At 43.1% G+C, this 21,629-nt stretch overlaps 1 protein-coding gene across 8 annotated transcripts in view; it reads right to left on the bottom strand.

Moving 5' to 3' along the window:
* Positions 1–105: 105 nt before the first annotated feature.
* Positions 106–21,629, bottom strand: part of MGA (MAX dimerization protein MGA) — a 90,363-nt gene continuing 68,839 nt past the window's right edge. For 6 of the 8 annotated variants that reach the window (XM_039538132.1, XM_039538134.1, XM_039538138.1 and 3 more), the window contains 9 exons: positions 19,698–19,796; positions 16,980–17,104; positions 15,599–15,650; positions 11,823–12,005; positions 9,824–9,935; positions 7,542–7,775; positions 6,867–7,046; positions 6,194–6,346; positions 106–4,763 (listed from right to left, as the gene is read on the bottom strand). In XM_039538132.1, the coding sequence (XP_039394066.1) occupies positions 3,454–4,763; positions 6,194–6,346; positions 6,867–7,046; positions 7,542–7,775; positions 9,824–9,935; positions 11,823–12,005; positions 15,599–15,650; positions 16,980–17,104; positions 19,698–19,796 (2,448 nt within the window). In that variant the 3' untranslated portion in view covers positions 106–3,453. The remainder of the gene's footprint in view (positions 4,764–6,193; positions 6,347–6,866; positions 7,047–7,541; positions 7,776–9,823; positions 9,936–11,822; positions 12,006–15,598; positions 15,651–16,979; positions 17,105–19,697; positions 19,797–21,629) is intronic. The other 2 variants (XM_039538135.1, XM_039538136.1) reach the window with 1 other exon arrangement.

Raw genomic sequence — 21,629 nt, 5'->3', positions numbered from 1 at the left:
GCAATTTCACCTGCCACCACCAAGACAATTAATACTTTATTATTCATCCCATTCTCCTTCCCTCCCTCCCTCCCAATAATAAAAGCTTCCAAAGCCAGTTCCTGGTTGAACTTGATTGGTTTATTTTAGTTTTACACTTCCTCTCTCTCACATACAGTCATTGAACAGTCCTGTACTGTTAGATTTCTACAAAAATATCAATTTTTCAAAAGCTGAAAAGAGGGAAAGATATATTTTTAATATATAAAAGGAAAAAAGCTAAATCTGACATTGCATTATATTCTTAAAAACATTTTGTCTATTTACAGACCTGTCTAAAAAACCAAACAAAATTTCCAGGACTCTTGGTCTAGTGAGAACGTGCTCCTTGCAGGGGTTTCTATTGTTCTCCTGATTCCAAAACCCACTCGCTACAAAAGTAACACATTCTTGCATTACTGACTCTTAAAAATAGTGGGCATAATTTCCAAAAGGTTTTTTCCAAACCAATTGATTTTGGGGCTGTGGGTGAGAGGGGATTTGACATTTTAAATGATAGTGAAATGCAAAGATGACATGTGAGGGTTAGGAAAAGCAAAGGCGAATGAGCTTTTCAAAGGGGCTTTGTTGCTAGGCAGAACCTGCCAAAACCTTTCTTGGCTGTGCCCCTATTGGTTCTTTTGACTTCGGGGTCTGTTCTTGGCTGACTTACTGATAGTTTTCTGGCATCAGGCAGGTCAGCTTTTATCTCAACAATATGCTTTTGTTACAGCAGGAATTCCTGATTGCTCACTGCCAAACAGTAAATGTATAGCTAGGCATTTTCCATCACCTTGCCCCTCAAGGCAGGAAGGGTTATTTTAAAAGAGTGTTTGAGTGACTTTAATGCTATCTGTGCCCTATGAAATGTGAAAGGCATATTTTTCTTAATGTACAGACATGGATTAATGCACACTTAATTTTAACACTTAAGTGAACAGCAGCCATTTTGGATCAAGAAGCGATAGGAGACAGAGAGGAAATTTAGTGGTTTTTTTGTGTGTGGCACCATCAGTGCAATGCTGATGGCTGTTTCACACAGCGAGGAGTTGAATTTAATGGCAAATCAAATTGTTTTGGGCAGAATGATAAGCAACTGCAGCCAATTTAAAATACCCAAGGCCAAATTCTCAGGTACATCAGTGTAAATCTGGTGTAACTCAACTGAGATCAATATAGTTACTCCAGATTAATACTGGTGTAAATGAGGTTCGGATCTAGCCTCTAATGTCTAAGGAGTAGGTGTAAACATGTATTTATAGGCTAGTTCCCTTTTCTAAGGCATTGAATGATATCTATAAGGCTTTGCATGACTCTCATACTAACCCATACCCTCTTCTTCAACCCTTTAGTGCAGGAAGGAGATTAGCATTTATGACACAAACTGAGGTTAAACTGTAAAATATGCAAAGGCAGTAGAAATGATACACACCTGTCCAACTGTTTTCAAACATGCCTTGTAGAATCCCAAGGTGAAGACACTTCCATTACACAGAGTCTGGAGCAACCTTATGCATACCCAGCTTAAGACCGCTCTCTTTGCTTTGCAGCCCAATAGAAAATTGTAACAAAGAAAAGGAAAGAACACAAGATATACATACCCAGTGACACAGCCATTCTAGACACAGGTCCAGAAGCTGCAGCTTACTGTATAGGGCATACTTCTGCACTAAATGTAGAGTTTGCCACTGCTTCTGAAGAGTGGAAGAACATCACTTACAGCGCATGCATGTGAATGTCAGACACACAGACACAGCCCTGGCGCTGGGAGAGATGAAAGCTCCTGCAATAGTGCATCATGGGGGGGCAGGGGCGCGAGCACTGGGGGCATGTGGAATCCCAATTGCTGCTGCTGAGGCATTAAGAGCAGGGATTACATTCCTAAATACAATTATGCAGGAAAGGCAAAATGCGCCGTTTCCCAGATTCGACACAATTTTCACAGCAGTGATTTTCACTTTTGAGGAGCACCTAAGAAGCCCCTGAAGTCCACCATAATTCCTATTATTTACAAACTAGATAGGAAAAAAAATCATTTATACACTCATTACCAAATCGTCTCTTCTAGACTGAAAATTTCATTCTTCAAGGAAACTAAGAAAACAAAAATTGTGTACAAAAATATAAATATCTTTACAGTCTGCAGGCCCTTCACTTCCAACAGCTTAACAGTGAAGAGTAACTACAGTTTATTGAATAAGTGGTGGCAGAAGAGAATAAAAAATACATCTTGTGATTCAAATACTGCCCTATTTCCCTGGTAATGAGCATTGTTTGTTTTTTTGCTATACACATCTTGCATAAATGCAATGAGAACCTCTGAGTACCTTTCCTGAATTCATTAAGAAATGGATGGTTTGGAAGGACCCGCGCGCGCACACACACACACTTTCATGTCCCAATAATCCTGAAAGGGTCACTGCCTGTAAATGTATTCGAGATGTATATGTCTTCAAGAACCACGAGGAAGGGAGGAAACAGGGAAGGAAAGAGAGGAGAATGGAGACAAATGACACTCAAACTACCTCAGCGATGCTTTTAAAGAGTTAGCAATTTGGTACCCAGATGGATTTCTCCTGTCTGAATCTGTTCGTTCTGGATGCTGTCTCATTCCCAGGATGCTCAAGGAAGAACATTGCAAGGTTTTATCTTTTTTAAATTAGCTAACTAAAAAAACCAACACTGGGGTGTTGCAATCATCACTATAAACATTTCCTTCTTCACCTTAAAATGGGAGTTTAAGATTTCATATGGAAATGATGTAGGTAGAAACTAACTAGAGAGAGTTGGAGCAGGAAGATAATTCTCACTCACTGAAGAATGGAAATTTTTGACATTAGCATTCTGGGAAATCTATCTTCAATCTCCCTTTCCTCCACCCAGGGCACCCAGTTTGAACAAGCTTGCTCCAATCTCATTTACACAAGCTCATTACATTTTGTGGGCTGTGCACAAACTGCAGATGTGAACACCCCTGCTTCTGCATAGATAGTTAATTTGGCTGGTAAAATGCTAGTACTCCTGATTTCTCCTCATCCAGAAATAACTGCATCTCTGTTAGGGTATGAATCTCTCAGTGGCCTGGGTCCATCAGACCTCTAGTTTCATAAACTCTTTGTGAAGGACCCACTGTTGGAAGGATACCATATGCCCAGCAATGGTAATACATCATCATCTTTCTTTCTGGGGGATAAACATCCAGAACACAGTAGTGAGGTAAAATTTATGTTAGCACAATTAAAGTTTCATAGCATTGATTTCTCAGCTTGGGGCCTGCCCTCAGTCAGAAGAGTGCACTGATACCATATTTTCTTTACAGAGATACAGGAACAAATGTCTGGAGACAAGGGAAGATGTTAAAACTCAAGATACCAATTCCTTTCATAGTCCAAATTGCTCCAGATTTTCCTTTCAGTCTCTGAAATATCCAAGCATTCATTTGCCTGCAGAATTTGAAGGCAAGGTCCCAATACTGTTCAATTTTGCAACCACAGATGCTAATGTGGGCATTATTTTGCTGTCCTGTCCTTCCAGCTCAGTTGAAGGTAATTTAGTTTTTAAACCAATGGGTGGCAGTTTTGCAACTACAGGTGCCAATACTGGCATTACCTTGGTACTCTGCCCTTCTGAGTCTAACGGAAGATTTGCAATTTTTAACCCAAGTGGTGCCAGTTTGGGCATAGGCCTCCACAGTGTGTCAGTGTTACCAGCTTCTAGATTAGTTTTCATCTGCAGGATTGGAGGAGACACATTGGTCTCTGCCTGGGGATCTAAGGTTTTATCACTTACGCCACCAGTTACTGAGAGGTTGGCAAGTGAGTCCTTCATTTCAGAGCCTATCACTATCTTTAAAATATCTGCTTGAGATGAAGGCTCTGCAGAGTTCCTCTCACCATCAGTAAGGTCATCATCTTCCAGGTGAAGCAGGAGGGGGCTTATGGAGCCACTACTCTCTCGAACTTCAGAAAGGCCCTTGAAACTGCTACCCAAATGACCAAACTGGAAGGAGGCTCCATCTGCAGTGGTCAGGTCACTGGCAGTTCCCCTCCGTGTTTCGGAGTCTTCTGGAGAAAACTCTGAGCTCAGGGTACCAGGCAGCTCTGACATGCCAGAAGTGTCATCGTTCAGCTGCTGATTGAGAAAGGCAATTTCATTGAGAAGTGAAGTGAGGGTTTCATCAGTGTCATCACTCTCCTCAATGCTGCCCAGTAACTCACTTGGGTCTAGTTCTGCTTCCTCTATTGCAGAGGCTACCTTCCTCAGTTCCATTTCTATCCTGGAGTCTTTGAGATCTTTAACCTGCAGCTTGCAGAATGGAGAATCCTTTGGCTTCAACCTTTCCCCTCCCTGATCAGTCTCTTTCCTCCTCCCCTGGCTTCCAAGAAACTCTCCAATGCAAGACTTTTTAGCAAAGGACTCTGAGGAGTCCTTCACACTGGGTACATTCCGAATCTGTGGAAAGCCGTTGTCTTTATTTTCAAGGAAAATTTGTGTGGGCCCTGTGGCACTTCTCCCATCTCCACAGCTGTCTCCAGGAGATGCCTTGTTTTTTTCTTCTGAAAGGATGTCCTCATTCCGCCTACTTTCATGAGATCCTGCTTTCAGAGACGGCTCAGATGTCTGGGCACCAGCACCTTGGGTTACATGAGAATTCTTGTTTCTATTCAGGTTTAAATTCACACCCCCTTCAGCAGCCAGTGATGTCACATTAACAATCTTTGGCATCATGAATGAATCTTCACTCTCTGCAAAACCAAACAAAGCAAAACCCATCAAGATCAATGGTGACTGAAGCTGGAGACAATCTGCCCCCTCCCACATCATCTTTCCCCCCAACAAATCACCCCTACAAAGAGTGTAAAGCATCTGCCCAAATACACAGTCTTGAGCTGTTTGTACCTTCTTTTTTTTCCCCTACAAACTGAACATTCAATCCACTCTGAAGAGTGAGTCATAAATAACATGAAATCCCATGATGTCTATTGTCTGCAGAATTTTTGTTTTTGTTTTTCAGTTGAGCATGTTTGATAGAGATTTTCCCCCCTAAGGCCAGCCCCTGCATACTCATCTTAGGATCTTTTCCCATCTGTCAGCTGACTACTAGTAGTAAGAGTTCTGTAGACAAAATTCAGCCCTCAGGTACACCTGTGTAACCCTGTATCTTCAAGCTATGTCCCTCAATGCCATGTGTGCAATTCCTCCTGCTTTCAGTTGATTGACACAAGCAAAACTGATTGGAATTTAGCAAACAATTCTTCTGGTGATACACAACACAGAAAATTCTCACACACTGTCCCTTAGCTGTGCTTGCTCTCCAGAAGCAGAAGTAAAAGCAATACGTTTATTTATTTGCCCTGAAGTCAGTAGCTATAACTACTACAGAGAAGGCCTGTGAAGAAGTGTCACTTCCACATTACTTTTCAGAATAATTATTAGTTCATTCTAATTATTAGTGGAATTACTGCCATCATTCACTAAGCTAAGTTTATCAGCCTCTCCTTTTCCAGAGCTTCTTCAGAGAAGAGGAATTTTCTAAAGTGGATTGGTGAAAGCCATGTAATGGTCACTGCCATCAAGAAATACCACTGTATTTTCACAATAATTTATTGTACACTTGAAAATTATGTTTCCTGCATGTTTTGTCTCTCACCATGATCCTGCATATTTCAGGGACCCTATATACTCACTTACTGGTAGCATGTGCTTTGGATTCCAAAACAGGTCCCAAACACGGTAGTCAGATTTTCCCCAGCCCTACATCTGAAACTAACCTTTTCCTTTCCTCCTTAGCTCCATATGCCCTATTATACAGGTATCTCCAGTAAGATGGTGAGTGGCCTCTTCTTGGAGTTCTATGCACTGGATCAGGAAGCTCTACTAATATAAACATCCACTATCTTCTGCTTAAACCCCATGCACAATACTTCTGTCAAATGTTTCAGCTTTAATAGTGTCAGACATGAGAGTTCCAAGATGGCTCAAACCTTAAGTGCTGCTGAATAGGAGGTTAAATAAATGCCCCCTCCATCCCTGCACATAATTTTACTGACAGCTACAAAACTGTGAAGGTGAGATGCAATGTTATTTACTATCCTGAGGAAAAGCTGAACCTAAATATTTGCAAAGAGAGCTTTTCATACTCCCAAACATAAGGATTTGTAAATGAAGAACTTACCTGAAGCAGCTTCTGTAGCTGTTCCTACAGCGGGGGGCACTGGGTTACTGGCAATGGTTGACAACGTAATGGGAATGGCTGAGTTAGTGAGGATGCCTTTCACTTGGACAGGAACTGTTGAGCCTGGTAGCTGAATCATCACGGATGCAATACCTTATTTGGGAAGAAAAGCAATTCTTTTTTAGATACTGGCTCAAAAACAGAAAATACAGCACTTAGCTCCATGCTGTATCTGATACTATACTACCATCTGAAAGCGGTCTAAGAAATGGTTATCTGATTGTTCTATTTCTAATACAGATCAGCCTGATACTCTCCCTTCTACACATTTCAGATATTTTTCCTCTCTCTTTCCTTTGGAAATACTAACATTCAACAATAGATTCCATTTACCTGATGATAAAAACAAATAGCTCAATTGACTTGATTAACATTTTGACTGCATAATCAAGTATCTCTGTGTTATATAACAGATATATTTCAGTAAGGATCCACCACACTCAGTGAAGTTGTGAGAATACAGAAAGAATTATATAAAGGACACTACTGGTGAGGCACACACCTTCTTACAGGAAAAATTATTATTTTATAAACAGAAGTGCATAAATGAACAGAGATACAGATTCAATATCAATTCTCATCTCCCAATAAACCTGCTATCATGCGACTTTACCTGGCTGTGTTGTCACTGTGTTACTGGCAACTTGAGGCTTTAGCTCAGCTTGCAGGAGTGTGGAAGGAACAGCGGCTACCTGTCCTGGCATCAGGGGGCTCTTCAGTGTAAGCACCTGCCCTTGTGGAGTCATTACTAGGCTGGCAGTAGTTAATGTAATAGGAGAGGATGTGGTCTCGACTGTATAAAAACACCAATATAAATCATACACTGTAAGTGATATTTCTGACACTGCGTGCCAAAAGGCCTTTAACCAATACAAACTTACTAGCTGACAGCAGTTCTCTTTTGGGTGAATATCAATGCTGGTGTCCTCAGCCCACTTTGTTCAATTTGGACAATTTTCTTGGCTACAATCAGCTAGTAACAGGCAAACTCAGATTACCTTAATTTCCACATGTGCAGACCTCAGTCCCCACATAGCCAATCGCAGAAGAAGTTAATGTGTTTTAAACTGCCAGACCTTCTTAGACTGTACCATAAAACGTACAATATACATAACATCCACAAACATTCTTGTTTTAATACTTCACCTTTACTTTGTACTAAATTAATAAATTTATAGCAAGATGGCTACACAAAGCAGGCTGCTATTCCCCCCCCCCCCCCCAAGATGTCCAATTATACATTTTTTCCCTTTGCAACTAGACCAAACAGATATCTTTCCTAGCCTACCAGCGGCCTGGCCTCCTTTCCTGGCGAGTATTAGTGGCTTCCCCCGCCTATTTGTCACAATCATTTGTCCCAGCTCTTTGGAGGAAGTGGAGGATTCTTCTTGCTGTCTGCTGGGCTTGGGGGACACAACAAGCTCCTCTGGCTCAACTTGTTTCCTCTTCTTTTGTGCTTCTACTGCTTTCTGTTTGGCATAAATGTATTCTAGCTTCTTCAGGACCACCTCTTCTGTCTTACCTACAGAAAGATTAGCAGAGACAGAGAGTCAGCATGTTCTCAGATTCTATTTGCTTCCAGGACTTGGAATGGAACCATGCAGATCCAGCAGGTTAGTCCCAATGCAAATTTTTTTTTGGCGGGGAGGGGCAGTAAACCTCCTTCAATCTCCAAAGAACAGTCTAGAGCACACCACAGAAACAAGAAAACGTATCAACATTTACCCAAAATTTCCTTTCTTCAAGGAGAAACATTAGATCTTAAAATAGGTCTTCAGCCTGTCTGCACCTTTGATAGACAAAACTCAGACCTAACAATCAATGGCTCAGGGATATATGTCCCTCCCTGACGGACAGGTTGCCAGTTGAGAACTTTCACAGCTACAATGAAAACTGTGTTGTCCTTAACTATGAATACGCAGACAGCTGGGCATGAAAACATTATTTACTTAGCTATGAATGGGGATCCCTCATCTTACCCAAAGTTGTTCAGAGCTGTAGATCTTACTATTCAAAGAAAGGAAATTTTAGAGTAAGCTCATATAAATTTTAATATTACTCAGAACAGTAAGATCAACAGACTGTACAAAGGGATTTTATCAACAATGTGTATGTATGGCGAGAATTTAGCTTAATATATGATTAAAACTGACATAACTCTACACAGAAAGACAAAGTGGTGAGGTAATATCTTTTATTGGACAACTTCTGTTGGTGAGAAACACAAGCTTTTGAGCCACACAGAGCAGATCGACACAGCTACAACTACACTACATGTAACTGTACACAGGCTGTTTCCCAAATGACAGAGGTACTATATAATCAATACCATCCTTCCAACTACAGCAGCAGGGGAGGCTTATCTCCCAGCTTTGAAGCATATTATAAAGGACCAGGAGGGTGTCTTGCAGATTTCTTCTTAAGAACAGTATGTCTCCATCTAGAGGCATGGACTGCATTTACGGAATGTGACCAGAGTTCACTAAAAGACAAATTCTTTGCCTCATGTGGCTCAAGTATATGCCACCTGATCCACCTAGACATGTAAGATTCTGAAAAACAATCACTCACTCTCCTCCCTGCTTACACCCAAAAGATAGACTGCAAATACTGAGCCTGATTGCTTTAACGTTTTAAGATTTGTCTAGATACTTTTTTTGTGCTAGGTGGACATCCCATGTGCCACAGCTTTTCCACGAGACACAATGGTTTGGGACAGAAGGACTTTAGTCCTATCACCCATAACTTATGAAATATGAAGTTGACTTTACATGCCTAGATGAATATCAGGATCATCCTGAGAACCAGGTCAGCATGGAATATGCAATACTTGTATTCTCAGGACAGTGCTAATTCCATATCCCATCTGGCTGATGCAGCTAGTACCATAAAAGCCAGCAGACAGAGTGATAGTATAGAAACAGATCCCTTGGAAGGTTGAAAGGATGTCATGAAAGGAATTAGCACCAGACTGATGTCCAAAGTTGAAGCCCTGTGTTGCTGTTGAGGATATAGGAGAAAGGCTCTGTGGACAAAACTCTATTTCTGGAGAAAGTGAAATATTCTTCTCTCTGGATATCCCCGGTGCATTGGATACTAAGATCCTAAAGCTCTGCAGCAGGAAGGTATGGCCACACTTCCTTTACCTGTGGAGGTGAAACAAAAGTAGCGGGTCTCTTCAGCAGGAGGGTTGTTTCCCTGAGCCAGTGATTGACAGGTCTGAATTCTGTCCTCAAAGCTGCATATGAGCTGAAGATCCACTTTAGAATCTTTGGCCCTTACTGCTTGAAGAAATAAATACTTCCTTTTCTATGTTTATGACACTGTACCTTTTATTATCACAGATACACCCCAATTCCCAAATCAGTCGTCTTCTTTCTTAGAATCCATGGGCCAGATTCTCAAAGATATTTAATGGGAGTTAGGCACCTATGTACCTTTGAGGAGCTGACCCTAAATCTCAAATCTGCACATTCTACCACCTCTGTATACATCCACTAATGGCCACCCCACTCCCTCAAGTACTTTCTTTCACTATTCCAACCACTATGTCCCCATAAACTACCTCACCTGAAAGTGTGGATACTTTACGGATCAGAATGTCTTGTTTGCGAGTCAGTAAGTTCTTCTGCCCAATCAGTTTATCTGCCTGATCAGTCAACCCCTGGATCTCTTCGTAGGCCTAAAGCATGTCAGAATACCAGTTTAGAGACCAAGCTAATGCATACTACGCAGAAATAAGTAGTTCTCCTTTCCCAGTCAAAAAGGCATTTTGAAAGTCTCCCTACAGACATTTTCCATCATTATTTTAAGAAATCAGGAGACAGAAGAAGAAAGTTCAGTCACCACATGTTGTAATGTTTCTCTGAATGCAATTGAAATAGGATGAATCTTGGTTTCTTCCACTTCATGTTTATGCACATCTAGTGTCACATCTAGTCTAACCTGTATAACAAAAGCTACTGAACTGCCCCAAAATAATTCCTAGATCATGTATTTCAGAAAAACACCCACTCTTGATGTAAAAATTGTCAGTGATGGAAAATCCATCACATTTCTTGGTAAATTGTTCCAGTGATTAATTACTCTCGCTGTTAAAATTTATACTGTATTTCCAGTCTGAATGTGTCTTACTTCACCTTCCAGTCACTGGATCATGATATACATTTCTCTGCTAGACCCAATATTAAATATTTGTACTGTGCAGGTACTTTACACTCATCAAGTCACCCCTTAACCTTTTCTTTGTTAAATTAAATGGATTGAGCTTTCTTTAGTCTATCACTATAAAGCATATTTTCTAATCCTTTAATCATTTTCCTGGCTCCCCTCTGAACCCTGTCCAATTTATCAACATCCTTCTTGAACTGTGGACACCAGAACTGGACACACTATTCCAGCAGCACTTTCGCTGGTGCCAAATACAGAGGTAAAATAACCTCGCTACCCTATTTCAGATTTCCCATTTATGCATCCAAAGATTACATTAGCTCTTTTGGCCACAGTATCACACTGGGAGCTAATGTTCAGCAGATTATCTACCATGACTTCCAAATCTTTTCCAGTCACTGCTTCCCAGGACAGAGTTCCCCATCCTGTAAGTATGGCCTACATTCTTTGTTACTAGATGTAAACATTTACATTTAGCACTATCATATTGCATATTGTTTGCTTGCGCCCAGTTTGCCAAGTGATCCAGATCACTCTGTAGCAGTGACATGTCCTTTTCATTATTTACCACTCCCCAATTTTTGTCTTACCTGCAATCCTCATCAGTGATGATTTTATGTTTTCCTCCAGATCATTAATAAAAATGTTAAACAACACAGGGCTAAGAACCCATCCCCACAGGATCCCCCTAGAAACACAGCCATTTGATGATGAGTCCCTACTTACAATTACATTTTGATTCCTATCAGTTAGCCAGCTTTTAATTCATTTAATGTATGCCATGTTCATTTTACATCTCTCTCATTTTTTTAATCAAAATGTCATGTAGTACCAAATCAAATGCCTTTACAGAAGCGTACATATATTACAACAACACTCTATCAACCAAAACATCAAAAAAAGATATCAAGTGAGTGTGACAGGATCTATTTTCCATACATCTATGTCTAGCAAGTAGTTGACACAGCCCTAGGAATGCAATGTACAGATGAGCATAATTATTTACGGCTCTTCATTATGTGCGTTTTTTTTCCTTTCATTTACAGTTTTGTATCTAAATGCTATGCTGAAATAAAATATTTCACCAAGGGCTCTCTCTTCTTACATTAGGGAGATTTATCTTCATTATAGATCAAAACTGTCTGGTTGTACAATTTAAAATTGCCAAGGCACACTGGCAGTTACTTTCCAGAGTTAAATTCACAACCCTAAAATTTTGCTCTTGAATTAACCCATTTCTCCCCATTGTGAAATAATTGCACTCAGGAGAACAGAATTTCTACTCTCACCACTAAAATATTTTTCATATCACTATACTGTTTTTCAAAGACCTGATGTCAGTTTTGCCCCACATTAAAGGAATTTTTCTCCAGATGAGCTTGGGCTGTAAAATGCCTACCTGTTTGAGGATGTAGCACTTGGAGACCTTCGGAAGGCTATGCAGTCCCAGAGCTCTTTTCAGCTTTTCAAAAAGATCCCTCATTTCATTGCGACGTCGGCGTTCATTTGCTGTGTGTGTTTGGCGGTAATGAGCAAAGGCCTCTGCCTCATTCTTCTGTTTTCTGTTCCAGAACTGGGGTTTCTGTTGGAAAAGAAACCATGTGACTATTTCAAATCAAAAACTAACTCAAGGGGAAAAAAATGCAAGCCTGATTTACAGAGTCATTAAGACACATTTCTATGTAAGTCACATCACTATTGAATAAAACTCTGCTGTTTAGCTAGAAGATCTTAATGAAATCTGAAGATTCTTGAAAGCATAAAACACTACAGGATATGTGGAATATAATGAAAGGGGGCCAGAATATCAGAGTCACCAATGAAGGTGAAGGTCCAGCAACCCTGCAGAGTGTCTGGTCAGGCTCAACTGGACCCTGACCGAGCCGGTCAGCTTCAGGTGGGGAGTGCGGCGGGGGTGCCCCCTCTCGGGCCAGCTGTATGCCCTGGCGATCAAGCACTTCCTCTGTCTCCTCCGCAGGAGGTTGACGGGGTTGGTGCTTCGGGAGCCGGAGCTGCCGCTGGTCCTATCGGCATACGCCGACGATGTGCTCCTCGTGGTCCAGGACCCGGGCGACTTGGCGCGGGTGGAGGCCTGCCAGGCCGTGTACTTGGCGGCCTCCTCCGCCCGGGTCAACTGGGTCAAGAGCTCTGGCCTGGTGGTCGGGGACAGGTGGCAGGCGAGCTCCCTCCCACCCACGCTTCAGGCCATCCGGTGGAGCGCGGGTCCGCTGCTCTATCTCGGCGTTTACCTTTCTGCCACGCATCCGTCTCCGCCGGAGAACTGGCACAGTTTGCAGGGCAGGGTGGCGGAGCGGCTCCGGAAATGGACAGGACTCCTCCGGTGCCTTTCCCTCCGAGGGAGGGCACTGGTGCTCAATCAACTGGTCCTGTCCATGCTCTGGTACTGGCTCAACACCCTGGTCCCGGCCCTAGTGTTCTTGGCCGACCTCCGGAAGGTGGTTCTGGAGTTCTTTTGGCCAGGACTGCACTGGGTCCCTGCAGGGGTGCTCCACCTGCCCCTGGAGGAGGGAGGACAGGGCCTGAAGTGCCTACGCACTCAGGTCCACGTCTTCCGCCTCCAGGCACTGCAGAGACTCCTTTATGGTGCGGGTAGTCCGGCGTGGAGAGCCCTGGCGCACGCCTTCCTGCGACGCTTCCGAGGGCTCCAATACGACCAGCAGCTCCTTTATCTCAATCCGAGGGGTCTTCCGTGAGACCTCTCCGGGCTGCCGGTCTTCTACCAGGACCTCCTCCTGACCTGGAAGCTGTTCTCCGCGACCAGGTCCGTGGCAGCCACCGAGGGGGCGGATCTCCTCGCGGAGCCCCTGCTACACAACCCCCAGCTCCGTGTGCAGGTGGCGGAGTCCCCCGTGGTGCGCCAGAGGTTGGTCCTGGAGGAAGCTACCAGAGTCGGAGACCTCCTGGACTACGACCAGGGAGACTGGCTGGATCCCCTGATGCTCGCTTGGCATATGGGGCTCTCCAGACCTTGTACTCCCTGGCGCGTACTGCAGGAGGTGAAGGTCGCTTTGCCGCCCGCTGCTCGGGCCTACCTCGACCGGGTCCTGCGTGAGGCACACCCCGCCCACCCCCCACCCCGAGCCCTCCAGACCTTTTCATCGGGCCCCTGCCCCGTGGACCCGACCAGCCCCCCGGCCCCTTCTCCGCCAGCCGGCTGCGCTATCTGCAGCTGGTCCGTTTCCAAACCGCGCCAAAGAAGCATCTCTACACGCTCGTGCTCCACACCCTTCACTTCCTCACCCTCGTGTCCCGCCCCGACACCAAGTGGCGGGACCTCCTGCCACCTCTGGAGGGTGAGGAGCCCTGGTGGGCCAGACTCTACTCCACTCTGGTCCCGAGGCCCGCCGGGGATATCAGTTGGCAGCTCCTCCATGGGGCCGTGAGCATGGGTGTGTACTTGGCGCGGTTTACCCCGTCCCGGACACCTGCCCATTCTGCAGTGTGAGGGAGACCCTGGTGCACGTTTACTTAGAGTGCGCCAGGTTGCAGCCCCTATACCGGCTCCTCACCAATATCCTGTTGCATTTCTGGCTGCACTTTTCCCCTCACCTCCTTCTCCATGCACTCCCTATCCGTGGCCCCACAAAGTCGCGGGACCTCCTGGTCAACCTCCTCCTCGCCCTGGCTAAAATGGCCATCTACGCGACCAGGGAGAGGCGGTTGGCCAATGGAGACTCCTGCGACTGTGGGGCTTGTTTCCGATCCTTAGTCCGTTCACGTCTACGGGCGGAGTTCCTCTGGGCGGCGTCCGCTGGCTCCCTTGACGCCTTCGAGGAGCAGTGGGCGCTGTCCGGGGTTCTCTGCTCGGTGTCCCCGTCAGGCTCCCTTCTTATGACCCTTTGACCGTACTCCTGTCCCTGTTCTTTTATTAGTTGTCCCCCACAATTAGTGGGTTTCTGAGGACCTGCAGATCCTCCCCTTAGGCTGGGGGGGGGGGGATATCCCGGAAACCCAATAGATACAGCATTATAGACAGACAGTGATCCCATTACTGTTGAACTGATTCGGCAAAAATGTTTTTATTCCCTTCAAACAAACCAAATTAACTGTTCTTCTCCAATCAAAGGTTATATGTTACTACACAGCCAAATTATTATATAAAGCCAATTATTTTTCTAAAAATAAAAAAAACCCTTTCCACTCAAAGGCATTCAGAAGATAACAGCTTTTCATGTATGGATACATTATATATCTTCACATAAGACAGACTGTGCACTTAAGACAGGCTTGACTTTAATATTATATAACACACTTGTAACCTCCTCTCTCCAAAACCTAACTTTTGTCTAACCTCTCAAAAAACCAGTAAACTTTGAAAACCATCAAACAAAACACATTAATTTTCCTTGCAGTTAAGCCAATTTCATTCATATTTAAGTGAGTGAATATGGAGGGAAGGGGACAAGAAGGCACTTTAGATAAGATTGTGGGGGGAAGTTAATAAGCAAATTAAAATTTAAGATACTAATCACTTCATTCTATGATTACAACTAAATTAAAAATGTATCACAAAGCAGTCTCTGATTAAATCAGCTGCCATCCATCATGCTCAGGCATGAATTACTCCTCTCCTCACTCTAGGCTGGTAGGTCTGTTATTTTGTTACTCTGACAGGTGCAGTATGTATTCTATTATTTTAACCTGTGAAGCAATACTGTACTCCTTACAGGCCTCTTCAAGCAATAGGAAGTTAGTCTAAATTTTTGAGGTGATTTTGAGTCTATGAAAAGACTCTTTTTGAGTTTGATGGTCTTTGGATCAAAAGATCTTTGTGAGATCACATTAATTTTGCCAAAGTGTAGGCCATTTAAACTAAGCTATCATTTCCAGCAATCCAGTTTCCTTTTGACAGCAGCAGTTGTGTTTATAAGCCCTATACTCCATTCCCAGACACAAAAACCATAATTCTCCATTTGATACATGATATGCATTTTCACTGCAAATTGCATGTGCCACAAACAGGAAATCTAAGACATCTTAAGAGTTAATAAGATGCAATGGCAGTGAAGGCAGTTATTTCTTACTGTTCAAATTTAAGCCCTGATCCAAAGGCCATTGAAGTCAATGGCAGTCTCTCTTTTAAAATGAATGGGCTTTGGAATTAGGCTCCTACCCAGTTTGACACTAAGAGGAAAAAGAAGAGTAAACATATACCTTAGTAGACTTGTCTGCCACCTTCTCATCCGAATGATTATGAATACGGTGCCTGGAAGAGATGCATGAAATTTTTCCCAACATCGCTCATTTCATGTATTCTATTCTCATTAACTACATTCTCAACAGCCTTAGAATTATCCATGCTTATCCCTTGAAATGAATTTTCCTTGCAACTAGATGGAGGTGGTATACTGCTGCCAGTGCTGCTCCAAGAGTGGGCTCCATTCTGGACACCACAGACTTTAGACAAATCTGTTTCAAAACTGTAAAATTACCTTGTAGGGCAAAATGGCAAGCTTATACTTCTCCATGTGTCAACAAAGATAATAAAATCTGCCAATGTCTGCCAGTAGCAATCTCAGTAATGCATAGGCTACAGGTGGACTATAGAGCAAAAAAACAGTATTTCTGGCTTATTACTACTATCTTATGACATAAAAATATGGACCCCAAATATCTACTCTTAAGATTTTTTTAAACATTAGAAATATTCACATTTAGTAAAATCGTATCTTCACTTCCCTGTTTTTACTGAAAGATTTTGGCAATGTTTAGAGAATGGTCACATCACTGTCTGAGGCTGAAACATAAGCCGTACCTCTCAAAAGAGGAAAGGAAATGTTTTGAGATGTGCGATACCACCATCCAGGTTCTTCAAAGATCTTGCCAAAATCCTTCAGCAAACAGAGGGAATTCAGAGTCTGATATTCCTAATGTAGCAAACCAAAAGAAATAAAGGAAAACATCTGAGGCCACCTTTATACACCGTAAATGAGCTTTTTTTGGTCTGTGCCTTTCATTTAAAAGTAACAGCAGCAACAAAGAATGAACAAACCAAGGTGGATTTTAAAAGTAGATAAAACAGTCTGTCACTAAGGTGCTGGTCTCTCAACGAAGTCAACAATGCCCTGCTCTGTTCTTTCTGTAGGAATGGAGCCTAAGACAACAAAATGCCACAGCCTGAAACTAACGGGCAATCCCTCAGATACAGCAGTATATCTATTAGTGAGGACAGAGGATCAGCAGAAAGGGGGCTGCAAAAAAACAAACTAACAATCTCAGACATTTCTGCTTATTTTCAGTAACTAATTAGACAGACCATTGGCCCTGTTAAGATAAAGTGCTCATAAGACAGATATCCTAATGGCCATATTGATTAAAATGAAAAACAAACAGAGAGGCCACAATTCTTCAATAAGATCTGACAGAAATGGACCCCTGAGTCAGTAAATGCGGAGTCCCACTGCGCTGAGAGATCTGACTATAGAATTGGGGTCTTACAATTTCTTAAAACCTCTTGTTTAACCAGTTCATTTTCATGCCAATTCACTGGTAAAACAGAACTTTAGTTCTCTTGGTTGGTACAAAAGATGCTTACTTTTGTTTGGAAGATCCGATAGTGGAAGCTGTGGCCTTCAGACGAGCAATGTTAATCTTCTCTGAAAGCTCCTCCACGGTCTCAATGTCCACAGGCTCATCATTCTCACTGTACTCACAGTCATTCTGAAATAGTTAATTTTTTAAAAAAGCAAGCATGAAGTCTGCACCTTAACTCAGGCCAAACATTTTGTTTCACTCCAAACTCAAGATAGATTGCAATATAACGTTAGGAAACAAAGCTTTGAAGATTGCTGGAAATACCAAAGATTACTGTAACTGGCAGAGACTAGAGAGACACTGTTTGTTTACTTTGTGAATTTAACAGCACTTAATGCATAGTCAGTTTTACTCATTGATGATCCACTGCTCTTCTTTCTCATGCCACTAGCATGTTATCACCAATCTCGTACACTGCTGCAGAAGCAGCTTGTGCCTGTGGTCTTCTCCATGCCAGGCAAGAGGATGTTTAACCAGTGACAGAGGCAGTAAAAATGAAACCGAATAGTTATCAGGCAGGCACATTAAGAAAATAAGGAGGGTAGGAACATGGGTGGGCTCCAACTATGTCTGGTACATACTGGAAAACCCTCCAAAATAAATATCAAACACTGAGAAGAAAAAGACATAATAATGTTTTTAAACAACATACTATTTAAAAGGTGCTTTGTCAGAAAACTTGAATTTTTTGAAATTTGTCTATTTAAAAAATTCAAATTGCCAGTGTCCCTTTAAAATGTGCTAGGATGAAAATTAAAGGACACGGAAGTCTGCTGGTGCTGTCAGGCACAGAGAAGCTCACTACTGAAGGATTTATGGCTGACCTGGAAGAACGCTTCCTCAGCTCTCGTCCACTCACGCCCCTTCTCTACCTACGTTACACTGATGACATCTTCATCATCTGGACCCATGAGAAGGAGACTCTGGAAAAATTCCACCACGATTTCAACAGCTTCCACCCCATCAACCTCAGCCTGGACCAATCTACACGGGAGGTCCACTTCCTAGACACCACGGTGCAAATAAGTGATGATCACATTCACATCACCCTATACCGAAAACCTACCGACCGCTATGCCTACCTTCATGCCTCCAGCTTCCATCCCGGGCACACCACATGATCCATTGTCTACAGCCAAGCACTGAGGTACAACAGTATCTGCTCTAACCCCTCAGACAGAGACCAACACCTACAAAATCTCCACCAAGCATTCTCAAAACTACAATATCCGCACAAGGAAATAAGGAAACAGATCAACAGAGCCAGACGTGTACCCAGAAGCCTCTTACTGCAAGACAAACCCAAGAAAGAAACCAACAGGACTCCACTGGCCATCACATACAGTCCCCAGTTAAAACCCCTCCAGCGCATCATCAGGGATTTACAACCCATCCTGGACAACGATCCCACACTTTCACAGGCCTTGGGTGGCAGGCCAGTCCTCGCCCACAGACAACCTGCCAACCTGAAGCATATTCTCACCAGTAACTGCACACTGCACCATAGTAACTCTAACTCAGGAACCAATCCATGCAACAAACCTCGATGCCAACTCTGCCCACACATCTACACTACCAGCGACACCATCACAGGACCTAACCAGATCAGCCACACCATCACCGGTTCATTCACCTGCATGTCCACCAATGTAATATATGCCATCATATGCCAGCAATGCCCCTCTGCTATGTACATCGGCCAAACTGGACAGTCTCTATGGAAAAGGATAAATGGACACAAATCAGATATTAGGAACGGCAATATACAAAAACCTGTAGGAGAACACTTCAACCTTCCTGGCCACACAATAGCAGATCTTAAGGTGGCCATCCTGCAGCAAAAAAACCTTCAGGACCAGACTTCAAAGAGAAACTGCTGAGCTTCAGTTCATCTGCAAATTTGACACCATCAGCTCAGGATTAAACAAAGACTGTGAATGGCTTGCCAACTACAGAACCAGTTTCTCCTCTCTTGGTTTTCACACCTCAGCTGCTAGAAGAGGGCCTCATCCTCCCTGACTGAACTAACCTCGTTATCTATAGCCTGCTTCTTGCTTGCTTATATATACCTGCCCCTGGAAATTTCCACTACATGCATCCGACGAAGTGGGTATTCACCCACGAAAGCTCATGAACGTCTGTTAGTCTATAAGGTGCCACAAGACTCTTTGCTGCTTTTACTGAAGGATTGTGGAAGTAAATGCGTAGCAGGGTCACCCTTCACCCTCCAAGAAGAGACTGTGTTCATGTTATAGGTAAAAGTTCTCAAAGCACCTAAGTGTCTAAGGTGCTTAAGTCCCATTGAAAAATCAATTAGGTTCACTTTAAAATGTTTTCCTACAGCTGTTTTTAATAATGACAATCACCATGGACGATGTGATGTTAAAAAATACTCTCAATAATATGGTCATCTCCAAATGTCCTCAGTGACCTTAAAAAAAAAAACCCGAGAACACCAGCTACAGAGATGAAAATCTTTGGCCCAATGGTTAAAGGGCTGGAATAGTGAAGTTTGATGTGGCAGCCACGTAATTAGTGACATATAAAAACAAACAAACAATTTGCAAAATACAAAAAAAAAAAGTCTTTATTTTTTGTATTTATGATCAATAGTCTACTTATACACTATAACACTCTTTCTCTTAATGGGATAAACTATAATCATGCCTCCATTCTAAACTTTATTTCACTCAAATGCACTGAACCACCCCTAGCTCACTCTCTCTTCCTGCTCTTCTCTTCTGTCTCCTTTCCTTCTGTCTGCCCTTTCCTTCTTTATGCTGAGATGCTTCCTCTCTTCTGTGAACTGTATACTTACCTGAAACCAACGAAGACATTTAATCACAAAAAATAGCAGTCCACAGATGGAATAAAAGAATAGAATACAATATTATTACAATATAAAAGTGAGGCCTGTAATAACTAGTTCTCACTTTTTACGTCACCATCTTGCTACTTATTATTCACTTCTTATTACTCAGAATATGCAGAGCTACACATCTGCTTTAAGAAATTCTTGCTACTGATAGGTAGGAAAGAAAATTAAAATGTTGTACTAAATCTCAAGATATTGGCAATTGGCCATGGATGAAGCTAAACTGTGCATTTAATCAGCAAACTTGAGATGCAGCAGCAGAAAGCAACCACACCATCATTTATTAATTACACTACCCCTTGATGCTTGCAGCGTAATACTTCCAATTGTCAATCATAGAATTTCTGTCAGTGAAACCTCAGATTATGTGGATTTAAAAAGTGATTCAATTTATAAAAGGAAAAATAAAAATTTCTTAGCTGATAATTTCCCTTCTACTAGCAGCATCTCCCACAGTTCTGTGATGCCTGGGCTTTGCCTCCTTTCTGCAGACACCAGAGGCTGTTCAGCACTATTTCTAGGCTATGGTACTTGGACATGCCCCCTCATGCAGTCCCATCACAAGAGTTGTCCCAAAGTTGAATAAAAAACTCTCAACGGGTCATTACTGTACCAAGGAGGATCGAACTGTAGGAGACATTGAGGGTAGAAAGGAATTTAACAACAATTTTTTCCCACTTCTGCAGCCCAGCTTCTCTCACATGGGAAGCACCAAACAGTCAAACTATGGAGTAGGGAGCAAAGAAGGGGGGGGGGGGGAACAACCAGAAGAAACGGAACCCCCGTATCTCCCCTCCAGTACAAAATGTGTCTGAACAGATCACCACAATATGCAACACCCTCCTACCAATGGATGCCCTCCACAGAAGACCGAAAACCTACTTTGTAGAGTTTGATAAATATATTCTATGAAGACTAAGATGGTGCTCTGCATATTTTCTCAGTTGCTTTCTACTCACAATGCCATTAGGAACCTTGTAGAGGGAGCCTGGATTCCCTCTGGGATTATGTCCTCAATGCCTAGTATGCCAACCAGCACACTATTTTAATGTCTTATCTGCAGCAATTTTGGGGTCCTAAACATGTAATGAACATAACAAGATTGTGATGGGATGTCCACCTCATAACAGTACATAACTTAGTACCAGGAAGCAGAGAGCAACAAGGGCTGCAGGAAGGAACTCTGCAGTCACTCCCTAGAGAGGAGGGGAGTTGGCAAGAGACCAGGAGGAGTTCTAGGGCACAGTAAACCCTGGGATCCTGCCTGGGAATACAGACTCTGGCAAGAACCAGAGTAAGGGTCAAGGAGCTGCAGGGAGCAGAGGAAGTTTCAATGGTAGCCCAGAGGGAAGCCAGAAAATAGGGAAGAAAGTAGGAAGAAGCCCAGGGAAACAGCAACATGGTCTGACACTGGGTAGACTATGGTTGCTAGAGATAGGGTCCCCCTGGGCTGCAGTCCACAGTAGAGGATAGGCCCGGGTTCCCCATCAACCTCTGGGGAAGAGACACAGTTTGGGCAGTGGCTCAGAAGACTGCCTGAGACAATTCATCCAGTGGGACTTTGATATCCTGGAGGGAGAAAACTACAGTGACCTGGCCAGAGGGCCATGCTGCGAAGAAGGAGCACCTCAAGCCATGCAGAGGGAATAACCTGACTCCAGAGAGACAGAGTGCGAGACAATGGGGCGAGAAACCGAAGGAGGAGACACCTGACTAGTCGAAAGCTAATCTCCAGATTAGCCACAGTATCAAAGCTCTGTGCCCGGCAGAGCAAGG

This window comes from Mauremys reevesii, linkage group 4 (assembly GCF_016161935.1).
Source record: "Mauremys reevesii isolate NIE-2019 linkage group 4, ASM1616193v1, whole genome shotgun sequence".
Taxonomy (NCBI): Eukaryota; Metazoa; Chordata; order Testudines; family Geoemydidae; genus Mauremys; species Mauremys reevesii.
This window is presented reverse-complemented; position numbering and strand designations above follow the sequence as displayed.